This window comes from Amblyomma mixtum, chromosome 4 (assembly GCF_055824585.1).
Source record: "Amblyomma mixtum isolate Tamu chromosome 4, ASM5582458v1, whole genome shotgun sequence".
NCBI classification, from domain to species: domain Eukaryota; kingdom Metazoa; phylum Arthropoda; class Arachnida; order Ixodida; family Ixodidae; genus Amblyomma; species Amblyomma mixtum.
Genome location: NC_143015.1, coordinates 123,461,697 through 123,475,597, shown reverse-complemented (window position 1 = coordinate 123,475,597; position 13,901 = coordinate 123,461,697). Strand labels below are relative to the sequence as shown.

Sequence of the window (13,901 nt, the reverse complement as noted above, 5' to 3'; positions counted from 1 at the left end):
GTACCTAAACCAAGTGGGGTATGACTAACACATCAATCACCTCTTCTAACAAAGTAAAAACCCTCCGCTATTTCCTGCATAGTTTGGTGCAGTGAACTCGGCCATTTGTTTTGCTGCATTTCGCAACCCACCTCCTCGTAGAGGAACACGCTGATGCCCCGAGCGGCCTCCTGCCAGAGGGTGCTGAACAGTGGTGCTGCCAGGGCCTCCTGCAGGTGCTGAAGGTTGGACTGCAGCCAGCTGAGCATGGGGAAGGCAGTGGGCGTCAGCCCCGCGTCTTCCCTGTCGTTCAGCGACGGCATGCAGAACCACCTGCACAGGGAGGGCCACACCTGCTCTCTCAGAGGTCGTGGGCTCGGATCCCACCGGCCGCATATGGCTGCTTCTTTTTCTACTTTCTTATCAACGATCTTTGAAAAAGCGCCTCAGGCAAGTTTGGCACAAGCTTTGGAATCTGGCGCTGTTTAGATATCAATGGTTCTTTTCAGGATGACTTCTCAGAATGTTCTTATATTTGATGATAAGCTTCTCAAAGCACAGCCACCTCTGTGAGGATGCTTGATGGAGGATCCTCAAGCATCCTTACCTATTTGAGGATGCTCTTAAAACAATTACACTATTAATCAACAACTAATGAGCACCAAAAAATAAAAAAAAAATTCCTTATGTTCCTTGGTTTCGGTCACTGTTGGCTTCAGTCATGCATGTCACAATGAGTAGTACTTCTCTTCCCTTCACTTGTCTGCTTAATTGCTCTTCCCTGGCTCTGATGACCAGCAAACCACCACTGTGCTGTTGTGCATGTGGCAGAGAGACTGCGATGTGATGGTGTTGTGGACTGAAGCTTGAGGAAGTAATACTGCTGTCACACGGGCACTTTCGATCGCGATCAGTCTCGAGCGCGGTTGAAGTTTCAAGCGCGATCGAGATGGACAGCTGCTAAACGTATCCACTCGATCGCGATCAACTAGTTGATATGCTACATACGAGATGGCGCTGCTTGTACTATCATCATCACCATTGATTTTTTAATAAATTTATAATAACAATAGTTAATAAAACATTCTTGTGAAAATACCAAACTGTGAGCAGAAAAGCACCTTAATTACTTTCTGCTGCAACCAGCAGTGGACTCGATAGCGAACAGCAGCAAAACAACGCTCGGTGCACACGTGAATGGTAGCGCCATCTAGTGACAAGGCGCCAAAGCACATCAACGCTGTGATGAAGAAGTTTTCTTCCGTAATTACTGGTAGCTAGGGTCAGTGCATTGCAAGCCTTTTTTTCGTTCCAAGAAGAAAAACTGCAAATAGTAGAAAATGTAACAACTGACTAAAAGCAAGACAACTGCTTCGCCAGGTGTCGCTCTTGCGAGGTAAACACACTGCATTTAGTTAGACCTAAGAGCTTGAAAATCGCCAAATTATCTGAAAAACAGGGGCTAGTTGTCGCTTAAATCTCTACGCGTGGGCGAGAGTGTGCGAAATAAAAGCGAACCGCTACCATTTGAGCGAGCTATCGCGTCGAAGAATCCAGCGGTGACATGTATTTATTCCGAAGCGGGCGAGCAGGGCGCGGCCATCTTGTCAACGCATCCCCTCGATCGTGCTCCATGCGCTCGAGCAGGATCGAGGTCGATCGCGATTGAATTCGCCGTGTAGCAACGCCGGATCTGCATCGAGTTCGATTTCGATCGACTCGATCGCGATCGAAAGTGCCCGTGTGACAGCAGTATAAGATACAGTGACTGCTAGTACAGTCAATGAAAGGGCTGACACAACGGTAAAACAACACAGTGCTGAACTTTGGACAACATGATTACTATAAGTCAGTTTTCTTTTCCCTTGAAAGTAGCCCACCTAGTTTGATATCTCTTTTTTCTGAGGGCCACTGAGACATTACAATGAGGAGTGGAAAAGGTAGCACAAAACAATTACAATGCAACACATAAAAGAGGGGAGATCCACAAATAATTAGTGTGTGACCAACTGAGTTGCATACCTTTTTGCTCTTGTCTACAGTGTCATTTGCATACGCTGCCTGCAAGTTCAGTGCTCTGTCATTGCTCAGAACAACACTCAGTGGTGATGCTGGACCTTGTAGCCTCACTGAATACAAATTATTCTAGGGTCCAAAAAGCATGAGCCCAGGCTCCACAATGCAAAAATGTCTTGTATCTTTGAAAAAAACTGTAAAGAGAAGGCGTGGGCAGGATGTGCAAAAACCGATGTGGGCAGGTAATTGTCACCTTTTGGTTACGTATTTACCCAATTCCAACACGCACCTTTTTTGGTGAAAATAAGCCTTAAAATCGCATGCATGTCAGAAGCGAGCGCATTAGAATCGGGGCTCGAATTTTTTTTTTTAGTGCCGTAAATTGGGTGCGCACTGGAAACGGGGGCGCGTTGGAATTGGGTAAAAACGGTACGCGGGGGTTTGTAAGCTGGGCTCTGCAGAACCCTTGTGTTTCTTGGGGTGATTTTTTGATTCACCAAGCACCTGAATACATGCATGTCTCAACTACCACCTTCCTTTTTTCTTGCTTTACTTTTGGAATAATTATTACACAGGCAATCACTATTTATTGAATTTGGGCTTTCTCGAGAGGCTGTGCATCTCTGCGTTTTTTTTTTTTCTTCCATGCATGTTAGGCGAGCAGGGATGCAGCCACAACAATCGCAGTTCCCCAGCGCCTTCTGAAATGTGTTGGGGCTACGAGAGGCTAAGAAGGTTGAGAGACTCCTGGGTTAATTCTTGGTTTGGTTTGGTTTATGGGATTTAACGTCCCAAAGCGACTAAGGCTATGAGAGACGCCGTAGTGGAGGGCTCCGGAAATTTCGACCACCTGGGGTTCTTTAACGTGCACTGACACCGTACAGTACACGGGCCTCTAGAATTTCTCCTCCATCGAAATTCAGCCGCCGTGGCCAGGATCGAACCCGCGTCTTTTGGGTCAGCAGCCAAGCACTATAACCACTGAGCCACCACGGTGGCTCCTGGGTTAATGCACGCTCAAATAACTGCATGCAACGCCTTCTACTGCTGTTCTGAAACTTGCTTCCATTCCGAACGTTCTCCACGGGATAAAAAACAGTCTGATCATTCATCGGAAGTTCGTCCACAGCAAGCAAAGCATCACTGAATGAGGTCTCACTTCTCGCGTCGGTAGGCCTTGCTCTTCGCTTTGAAGTCCAGCACCAGTTCATCGACAATGGCAAGCACGGTGTCCGTGTACAGCCGCTCCAGTAGCTGGGACACCTCCTCGAACACCGATTCCTGCAGCGTGCCGTACTCTGCCAATGGTGGGAGCTGGCCGCTCTCGTCCGAGGGCGTCTCCGAGGCTGCTAGAAATAATGCTTCCTCGGGGTCAACTGCCTCCGCTGGGTGTGGCCACGACAGGAAAAGAAAAACCAAATGAAGTCAGCCTCTCACATGGATGTCTCTGTGCACACGATGCGCTACAGATTCAACTTACAGTAGCAGATAACTAGAGGGTTTCAAATTGGGCTAGTTGGTAGTTAACATGGTCAAACATAATTGCGCTTTTGAAAAGACGGGACAAAACAGGGACGACACAAACTCTCGTGTGCAAACTGTCAACTGAAGTTTTATTGCGATGAACACACATATATAAGCTTCACGTCATAACATAAATCACCAAAAAACGGAGTTAAGCAGCAGTTTTTCAATCATGCCAACGAGCATCAAAAAAAGAGATTTTGTCCCAGCTGATTGGATTACCAATCGTTCACACTGATCCAAGAGCTGCCTTTCCTGTTTGGAAAGCAAAACCGAGGGGTCACTTACACAGGTCCCTTTTCCCGATTCCATGCAGTTTTATTGCGATGTGTGTTGATCGCAATAAAACTTCACTTGACAGTTTGCGCACGAGAGTTTGTGTCGTCCCTGTTTTGTCCCGTCTTTTCAAAAGCGCAATTATGTTTGACCAGATAACTAGGTTTCAATGTCAAATGCCGCAACGAAAAAGTTTTGCTTGAGAATTCATGAACCGGGTGCAGAACCGGCAACAACAAAATGTTTTTTCACTCCTGCATCCTGTGTTCCAGCACATATGCACATCAGATTAAGCTGAAGAAAAAATTCAGGGGGGCGATTTGTCGACCTAAAGTGCGGTGAGTCGGAAGCCTTAAGCGCGGTGGTGCTGCTTGTGTCACTGATGAGTGCTTAAGATGTTGAGCTTCGCATCTAAGAATGGAACGCGACAGCGTCTTGCAACGGCAGACACCTGAACCTCGCTGTAACGGGAAGGGAGGAAGATGGGAGTGAACGAAGACACCCTATTTACTAGACGTGCCTTTGTTCACTCCAAACCATCCAGCTGGCATGGCGAGTGGTAGCGTGCTCGTCTCGCACTCCCGAGGCCCGGGTTCGATTCCCCAACTCGACCAATTTCGTGCTCGGTTTTACTTATTTATCTGGTCTGACTAGAAAGGTTAATTAGGCTACTTGGTCAATTAAGCAATTAACTAACCTCATTCCCACTTACTTGGAGCATCACTATACCAGCCCTTCAATTGGTGGCATGGTTACTAGCCAAAGTACAATTGGCCCCGTTTGAAATTCGCGCACTGTGACGTCACAACCATTTCAACCAAATGAAAAGCGTGACATTTCTGTTGACAATTCCTGCTTACAATGATGAAGAGCATAAAAGTCAGCCAGCCAGACTATCGTACTGCAAAAACTTGGGGAATGCAAGGGCATGTGTAAGAAGGGCAAAAAAGAAAACTGGTTATCAGGAAAGGAAAGGTACACGAACTGCCTCATTCTTGGTGGATACCTGAGCTGTGCCATGAAATAAGGGATGGAGGAGAGAGATGCAGTAATGGAAGGCTCAGGCTTAGGTTCGGCCATTTAGAGTTCTTTGACATGCACTGATGTATCACACAACATCTTACATCTGTCCTTGCATTTTCCCCTCAACATTAAATATGAGATAAAAAAATGGAGTACTAGCCTGCCTCCTGATTGATCCATTTCTTCCTTGCATCTGTTTATTTTAAAAAATTTCACAACATACAATAGGCTCCTTTGGAAAAGGTAAAGTTACACAGTTCCCAAGTGGCAATACCCCATGAAAATGCTACGTGCCATCATTATGAAGAACAGAAGCGGAGTTGCAATGCAATGCAGTTTGCTGGCAAAGGTGACAAGGCCACGCTCATAGAAACTTTGGTACACTGGCAACTGCAACACTTTGTAATGATGCAACATGATGCAACAACATTCAGCACAGAGGGGAGAGCATCCACTCACAATTGGCTTGCTTTATGCTCTGCCTCCTCTGTTTTTCTTTCCTCTGCATCTCGTTGCAGGCTTCCAGAAGCTCAATGAAGAACTGCAAGAGGAGAGCAAGCATGCACCGCAAAAGTGAAAACGCTGCAAACAGTGATTTCTTGACAGTACGACTCCATGTTTACATGAACTCGGTTAGTTTAAAAAGAATTAAGTGGAGGATCCTTTTAAAAACTACAAAACTGCAAGGACATTCAAGAGCCACTATGGTGAGAAGCTAAGCATAGCGTCATCTTTTGTTTTAACCTTCGAGCACTCTCGCTTCACAGACGTGTCTTTCCTTAGCATGTTCTTCACAGTGGCGCAGGTCACAGGCCAAATATGGCTTCTTCAGCATAGGTGACTGAGGTGGTCAAGAAGCAGCCTAGAACAGCTCCCTTGGTTGTCAGCGTGTCTTTCTGCCCAAAGCTACCTTACCAGGCTGCTCATTCCACAACATGTTTCAGTAGGTTTGGTTGTCACTCACCGGTAACAGTGAGCGAGATGCTACTGCCGTTCAGGAGCTGCCAGGAAATCACTAGGCATGCAGCTCTGTCATGCACGCTTGATGAACAGGGGAACATGCTACACGTTGCTACTGCCGCACACAAGGGTATTCCACGCGAATGGAATACCCTTGACCCAACCATCACAAGCTGCTCATCATTAAATACCTTTGTAGCCTTCGTCGAACACCAACTAGGTACGGAATAAATGCTTGACATACTTTTGCATATGTACCCGCCTTCCAGTCAGGCACAAATCGTGTTCATTGTGTGCGCTTTTCTATATGTTCTTCCGTTGCATTACCTTCCATTTTTGCCTATTAGTATTTTAAAAATATTGATTCACTGGCTTCCAGTGTCTGTTCTCTGTTCCATGATTACTGTTCTCTGTTCCGTCCATTCGAAAGTTTATACCCCTTTTACTTATATTCTTGAGTTCTTGTTAAACGTCTTAGCCCCACAACGCTGAGTGTTCACCTTTGCATTATGCTTGCTTGCCTTATTGTGCTTTAGACTGTTCAACTTATGCCCTTCCTGTTATAATCCCATATGGGATTGACAGTATGTACCAAATAAATAAATAAATAAATAAATAAATAAAAAAGAGAAACTGACCAAAGTTTATGCCTTGCTACATGTACAATGAAATCAAGGTCAGTAAAAGGAAACAATGGTTCACGTGCAGTGAAGTGCAACAGCTATACTACCCTTCTCCTCTTCCATCCCTTACACTCCTTTGCCCTGACAAAAGTTTATGCCTTGCTACATGTACAATGAAATCAAGGTCAGTAAAAGGAAACAATGTCTCACGTGCAGTAAAGCGCAACAGCTATACTACCCTTCTACTCTCCCATCCCTTACACTCCTTTGCCTGGCAGACATCTACGCATTGTTGTGGATTACGGGATTAGTTCTGTAGTTGCAGTTATGGAACTGACCGGCTGCATGCTCCACTGGGCCAGCACCTGGACCACGTAGTGGGCAGCATTCACAATGGGGCAGATGGCAACCAAGTTGAGCTCTTCGAGGCGGGCCGTCAGGATCTGCTGGAGACACAGCCGCCAGTCTTCCAGCAGGATCTGCTGCAGGCTCACAAACTTCAGCCGGTGGCACGGCTGCTCCAGGTGGCGGTAGCGCTCTGGGGAAGCAACAAGGTTCACAGAGTTTACCTTTCCAGACTTAAAGGGGCTGCGACACACTGCTTGGTGGGATACCGGCTATACTTCAGGTGGGTTCTTTATGTCACACAGATGCTGACTTAAAAAGAATTACAGGAATCGATGCACAGGAACGGGAGTTATTCAGTGGAGAAATTTGAAAATACAAGCAAACAAAACGCTGCCCTCAACTCGATTTTGGCGGGGCTTCCCACTCCTATTTCGCTCTCCCAATGACGGCACCTGGCGCAACCAATCAAAACAGCCTGCCAGAGCACGTCACGGAAGTTTGTGCTCCATGGTTGCCTGCTCTCTGTAACTCGTTCTTGCTGAGACTGGCAGCGTCGTTTCCATGCCAGAGCGCCCCTGGTGGTGTATTTTTATTTTACTTGCTTTGCAGGGCTTTTATCTAAGACAAACAAGTGGTTTTTGTTGGTCTAATATAATATGCAGACAGGTGGCAAAATGTGTCTCTATTTATTCACACAATTTGCAGTATATTTACTGTTTGTCCCATCATCAAGCTCGCGCCAGGTGATGTGATATCTGCTGCTGAAACCCGCCACTGTGTGGCGACACCATCAGAGCCATGAATTTGTTTTGGGGAGGACATTAAAATATTAAAAAACGGAATATACGCGGTGTTACCGACGCTAATAGCACCGTTGTAACTCACTGTATGCGATCAACAGGCAGAACAGTCAACTAAGATTGTGTTTCTGGGCCCCTTTAAAACTGTGCTCGCAAGCTGCCAAAATTTCTTGAGGTGTGTCCGTCCAGTGGCATCAGCACAAAAGTGAGCCAACACCAGGAATGCACGAATAAAGAGCAAGTCAGGAACAGCGGATTCATTACCCACTGACCTGTCATTGCGGACAAGATCATCATAAACGCCTCGGCACACTCTGGCACTTTCAACTCGTCAGCGTCGCCATCCAGCGGGTACTGGGGCTTCCAGGCCGTTGGCGATGACAGCAAGACATCTCGCTTCTCATCAGCATCTGCACAGCAAATTACGCATTTCAATTCAAGCGGGGACAAGATGGGAATCAAAGCCGTGAAGGCTTGCTTTCCAGATCTACACAACATGACCACAATTTACGAACAGCGATGTTTCCCAGATGCGAAAGCTTAAAATGCAACCCTTATCCCCACTTTGGAACAACTTCTGCGACACCTGTTGCTCTCTCTACCAGTGGGGCTCTCGCTTCCTCCACCTGGCATTGCTGACATCTTGAAAAGTACAGCGAAAAAACTCCATTACAATATGTGCATTTGTCATAGCGTGTCATCGTCCGGTTTCCTTCAACGATGAGTTGTTAACGTTCTACTAGTGCTCCATAAGTAATCTGCCTGCATCTAGTGTGCCAGTATTAAAAAGGCTCCTGTTAATCCAAACTGTGTTAATCAGTCTCCTCGAGTTCGATTTATCAAGAGTCAATTTTACTTACTAATGGTAGCTTACCAATATCCCTGAAGAGAAAAGTATACAACAGCTGTATCCTACCGGTACTCACCTATGGGGCAGACACGTGGAGGCTAACAAAGAGGGTTCAGCTTTAGTTAAGGACAACGAAGCCAGCATTGGAAAGAAAAATGATAGGTGTAATGTTAAGAGATCGGAAGCGGGCGGAGTGGGTGACAGAACAAGTGCGGGTTAATGACATCTTAGTTGAAATAAAGAGGAAGAAATGGGCTTGGGCAGGGCATGTAATGTGAAGGCAAGATAACCGCTGGTCCTTAAGGGTAACGGAGTGGATTCCAAGAGAAAGCAAACATAGCACGGGGCGGCAGAAAGTTAGGTGGGCGGATCAGGTTAAGAAGTTTGCGGGGATACAGTGGCGGCAACTGACAAAGGACAGGGTTAATTGGAGAGACATGGGAGAGGCGTTTGCCCTGCAGTGGGTGTAGTCAGGCTGATGATGATGATGATGACAAATTTTACTTTCAGTCATATAAAAAGACAGCAATGCTATTGCGACAGAGCTCACAAAGGACACTGACAGATAGAAGCAAACATGAAAAAAAAATCAAAACAAATGTTCCAGGGCCCAGAAAGTAGACAGAGCAATGAGCAGGGGAACAGAACGCTTGTCCAGCACCTATTATGCCACTCACACTTCTTCTCCAGGGCGATCCACCGGATGAAACAGTGGTCCGCAGTGAGCACGTTGAGGATGCACGGGTAGAAAGGCGGGTATCCCTGGTTGCGCAGTTCGCGGTCGAAGAGCAGCACCTCCTCGATGGCGTGCGTCAGCAGGTGGTCGTCAGCGAGCAGGGACGGCAAGTCCATCTGCAGCTTGTGGATGCCTATCTGGACCAGTCCTCGCATCAGCTCCAACTACACAAAGCATCAAAAGAAGGCACAAGTTTCAACACGAGACACCACACGTTAGTTCTTTTGGCTAGAAGGTGACAAGGTTCTTTTTTTTTTATGAAATGAAATGAAATCTTTTATTTGCCACCAAATACAGATGGGGGGATTGTAGAAGAAAAGCTGCCCTTGGACAGCTTGACGGGTCCACAATCCCTTATTTTGGCAGAGTGGCGGCATCACGTAACATATTCTTGATATTCAAACATATACATGCATATTTAATATGATACAGACTTAGTACTCGTAAACGAAAACAACAGAAAACAACAAAAAGAACAGAAAACAACAGCAGAACTCACTTCTACAAATCCAGGCGAAAACAACAGCAAGACTAGATAGCATCACATAGAAACCAAATACATCTGCCGGAGGTCCTTGTAGGTTGCCGTGAAAAGGTCAAAACAGACAGGATTATAATAATTCAAAAGCGTTGGTATTGTGTACTTAAGGCACTGTTTCCCGTAACTTGAACGTCATATCGGTACTAACCAATCCTCGAAGTGTCTTGTAAGGTAACTTGGAGTTCTGTCCTGTAATTGGGATAGGTTACGTATATTGTTGATATTCCTGTGGATTTCTTGTTTATATGCATGGCTTAAGCGATATCTATATAGATTGTGAGCTGGAATTACACCAGAGTTGCTAAAGAAAGTTGAGGTGGAAGCAGTATAAGAAGCATTATATTGTGTCGGAGATACTTTTTCTGTAACAGGTGGATGTGTTCTATATTAGTGCATGTTGTGTTTCCCCATACTAGTTGCCAATAGTTCAAGTGTGACTGAAAGAGTGAATGATAAAGCAAACGGGGTTTATTGGGGTTTAACGTCCCAAAGCAACTCAGGCTATGAGGGACGCCGTAGTGAAGGGCTCCGGAAATTTCGACCACCTGGGGATCTTTAATGTGCACTGACATTCAGCCGCGGGGGCCGGGATCGAACCCATGTCTTTCGGGTCAGCAGCCGAGCGCCGTAACCACTGAGCCACCGCAGCGGGTCTACAAGGTTCTTTCAATCTTGCACCTTTCAGACCACATGTGACATCATCAACAGATGACCGGAAGCACTGCCAACTGCATACATATACACAGTTGACCCCCCTTAATCATCATCATCATCAGCCTGACTACACCCACTGCAGGGCAAAGGCCTCTCCCATGTCTCTCCAATTAACCCTGTCCTTTGCTAGTTGCCGCCACTGTATCCCCGCAAACTTCTTAATCTCATCCGCCCACCTAACTTTCTGCCATCCCCTGCTATGCTTGCTTTCTCTTGGAATCCACCATCCCCCATGGCTGACCAACAAAATACACCGCCAGGAATAATGTGGTTGCTGCCGACGAATCAAGTCACTCCTGAAGACAAGACAAAACAAGTCTTGAAACAGTGGGACCCTTTTTTCTTGAAGAGTTTGGGTACAGTCACCCTTATTCAGGTAAGATGAAATCTGCACACCCATTCTTGCTAGCCTTGCATTGCATAACTTTGTGGATTACTTACACAGGCTACCACACAAGTTGTTAGGGCTTTAAAAATAGCCCACGGATATAGTGAGGTACACATACAGACAGGAGAGGCCTCTGTTCCACACTCTGTCTTACGTTATTTCCGAATGTGCCCACTATTAAAGATCAGGTAGCATGGTCGTGCCGGAGAGGGGATGAGGAAGGTCGGAGACGAGGCTTAAGGGAAAGACAAGAAGAAGAACTTTATACAAGTGAATTTACATATATACAAACAGCAACTGAGAGAACGTCTCAGAAAGTCTCGAAAACAAGGAGCAAAGCTACATGACGATGAGCTCGGATGGTCAGGAGCTACTCGGCCGTCCAAGGCGCCGAGTTTTATATCCTTTCCTTTCCCTGGGCTCCCTAGATGGGGGCCGGGCTTGTCGAGGAAAGAGTGTCCTGAAAGTTCACTGTGGCACTCGCCACACACTCTCTCAATAGGGAACACGTCCCCGTCACGTGTTGGGAGAGAGAGAAGGATGCCATCTGCGTCGCGCAGATTCTGGAAGGTTCTCGAAGAGCGTTCACGCGCTTTTCATGTGGTCGCACGTGCGCGGGTCGCTGACCACTTCTTCCTGGAAGACGGTTGCTGCTGTCAACTTGATGACTGGACCCGGCTGGCACCCGGGCCCCTTGGAATGTCTAGTACTGCCGAACGTGGCAGCTAACTTCTTTCTGTACTGCAGAGCTGGCTGGCCAGATGCGGGGTGGATGACTGACGCCGCTTCCGTGGCTAATTCAGGCATTGACCCCGCGTGCCTTTCGTGACTCATCGGCATTCCACTGCTACCATGCCGATTTTCTTCTCGCGACGAAGGCGAAACGTAACACCACAAAACATTTGCATCCTCTAGTGACTAACCCAACTCGACTTCCTGCCTCAACGACTTACTCGCACTACTAAAGGGAAACAGAAAAGAAAAGAGAGAACTCACCCTTGCTTGCATGCCTTCAATGCCTGCCTTGATGAGAATGGCCTGGACAAACCGGTCGCAGAACTCTCCGTGGTCGGCAGCCCACGTCAGTATTTGGCTTAGGTACCACTCCGGCTGCAAAGGCAACAGGAAAGGGCAAGGAGTGGATCAAATTTGTTTCCTGAGAAGAACTGCTCATGATCACTGATTACACGCAAGGCCCGGGTGAAAACCACAGGCAGATAGTGGCCAGAAGTATGTGTGTCTAGAGGCCTGCACTAGACAGTGACAAGCCAACCAATGAGCAAACAACGTTGTTTGGTTTGGTTTATGGGGTTTAACGTCCCGAAGCGACTAAGGCTATGAGAGACGCCGTAGTGGAGGGCCCCGGAAATTTCGACCACCTGGGGTTCTTTAACGTGCACTGACATGGCACAGTAGACGGGCCTCTAGAATTTCTCCTCCAAAGAAATTCAACCGCCGCGGCTAAGATCGAACCCGCGTCTTTCGGGTCAGCAGCCGAGCACCATAACCACTGAGCCACCGCGGCGGCGCAAACAACGTTGTGTCCAGCAAAATGTGACAGGCGGATAACGCTGGATTTGTGCACTGAGAACGAGAAGGCACAACCACAAAAATGCAGTTGCGACATAAGCAATAAAAGGACTGCATTAAAACGCCCCCTTCACTACAAGTCTCTCCCAACCATAAACAATCATCATCTGTGCACAGACCTTGGACATGGAAAGAAAAACCAGTGTACTCACGTCATGCAAGTATGTATTCAACTGCCCCTTCAGTAGAGGTCTCATGACACTTGGGAACAGTAGTAAACTCAAAGCAACTGTATATTGCTTGTGGTGCCATCAATAATTTTACGTGTGAGAAAATAATCGTAGAACAAATCTTCGAGCAGGCAGAATGACCAATCCTGAATATATGGGCATTATCCCTAAAGCAGGGTAAGGGTGTGGGCTAGTTGGTGATCCATAACATCAGTCAGCACTTGTGTGTCCTCGTTCTTCGTCGTGTGCCCTGCTGCTTTGCGCTGGCATTTATATGTTATGGATCCCTAAAGCGTCATACCTTTAAGGCAGAGCTTAACTGCCCCCTCAAATTTTTAAATCCCATTTTCTTGGCTATAAATGTGCCTTTTTCTACCAGAAATGTGTTAACACAGACAGCATGAGCCACAGAACTGACTTTTACTAAGAGCGAAAAATGGATGAAGCTGTCCTCAGTGTCCCTTTAAACAAATTTGTTGAGTCCTGAATATCTCCACATAAACACTTGCTCCTTACAATGAAGACAATCATCATCATCATCATCATAATCAGCCTGACTACACCCACTGCAGGGCAAATGCCTCTCCCATGTCTCTCCAATTAACCCTGTCCTTCGCCAGGTGCCGCCACTGTATCCCCGCAAACTTCTTAATCTAATCCACCCACCTAACTTTCTGCCGTCCCCTGCTACGTTTGCTTTCTCTTGGAATCTACTCCGTTACCCTTAAGGACCAGCGGTTATCTTGCCTTCGCATTGCATGCCCTGCCCAAGCCCATTTCTTCCTCTTGATTTCAACTAAGATGTCATTAACCCGCGTTTGTTCCCTCACCCACTCCGCCCTCTTCCGATCTCTTAACGTTACACCTATCATTTTCCTTTCCATAGCTTGCTGCGTTGTTCTTAACTTACGCTGAACCCTCTTTGTTAGCCTCCATGTTTGTGCCCCATAGGTGAGTACCGGTAGGATACAGCTGTTGTATACTTTTCTCTTCAGGGACCTCTTTGCTACAAATCTCTCCATCCATCTTTTTGTGCTGTCTGTGATGCTGGTTCCTTTCAAATGAATCCAAACCAACTGGCCCAGATAGACATTCTAGTACAATAAAGACAATAAAGGGAACAGCCCACTTCTTTGCAGTAACAGTCACTCCAACCTCCGTGCCCCTTCCTGACCGATCCCAAGTGTTTGGTTTATTGTTTATTGGGGTTTAATGTCCCGAAGCAACTCAGGCTATGAGGGACGTCGTAGTGAAGGGCTTCGGAAATTTCGACCATCTGGGGTTCTTTAACGTGCACTGACATCGCACAGCACATGGGCCTCTAGAATATCGACCACCGCGGCCGGGATCGAACCCGCGTCTT

At 46.8% G+C, this 13,901-nt stretch overlaps 1 protein-coding gene across 2 annotated transcripts in view; it reads right to left on the bottom strand.

Moving 5' to 3' along the window:
- Rint1 (RAD50 interactor 1) overlaps positions 1–13,901 on the bottom strand; it is a 33,747-nt gene that overhangs the window by 11,352 nt on the left and 8,494 nt on the right. For both annotated transcript variants that reach the window (XR_016292723.1, XM_089587940.1), the window contains exons 6-12: positions 11,775–11,888; positions 9,077–9,299; positions 7,822–7,959; positions 6,740–6,939; positions 5,278–5,359; positions 3,155–3,380; positions 132–312 (exon numbers count right to left, since the gene is read on the bottom strand). Coding sequence is in view for 1 of the 2 variants with exons in the window: in XM_089587940.1 (XP_089444066.1) it covers positions 132–312; positions 3,155–3,380; positions 5,278–5,359; positions 6,740–6,939; positions 7,822–7,959; positions 9,077–9,299; positions 11,775–11,888 (1,164 nt within the window). In the remaining variant the exon portion in view is untranslated. The remainder of the gene's footprint in view (positions 1–131; positions 313–3,154; positions 3,381–5,277; positions 5,360–6,739; positions 6,940–7,821; positions 7,960–9,076; positions 9,300–11,774; positions 11,889–13,901) is intronic.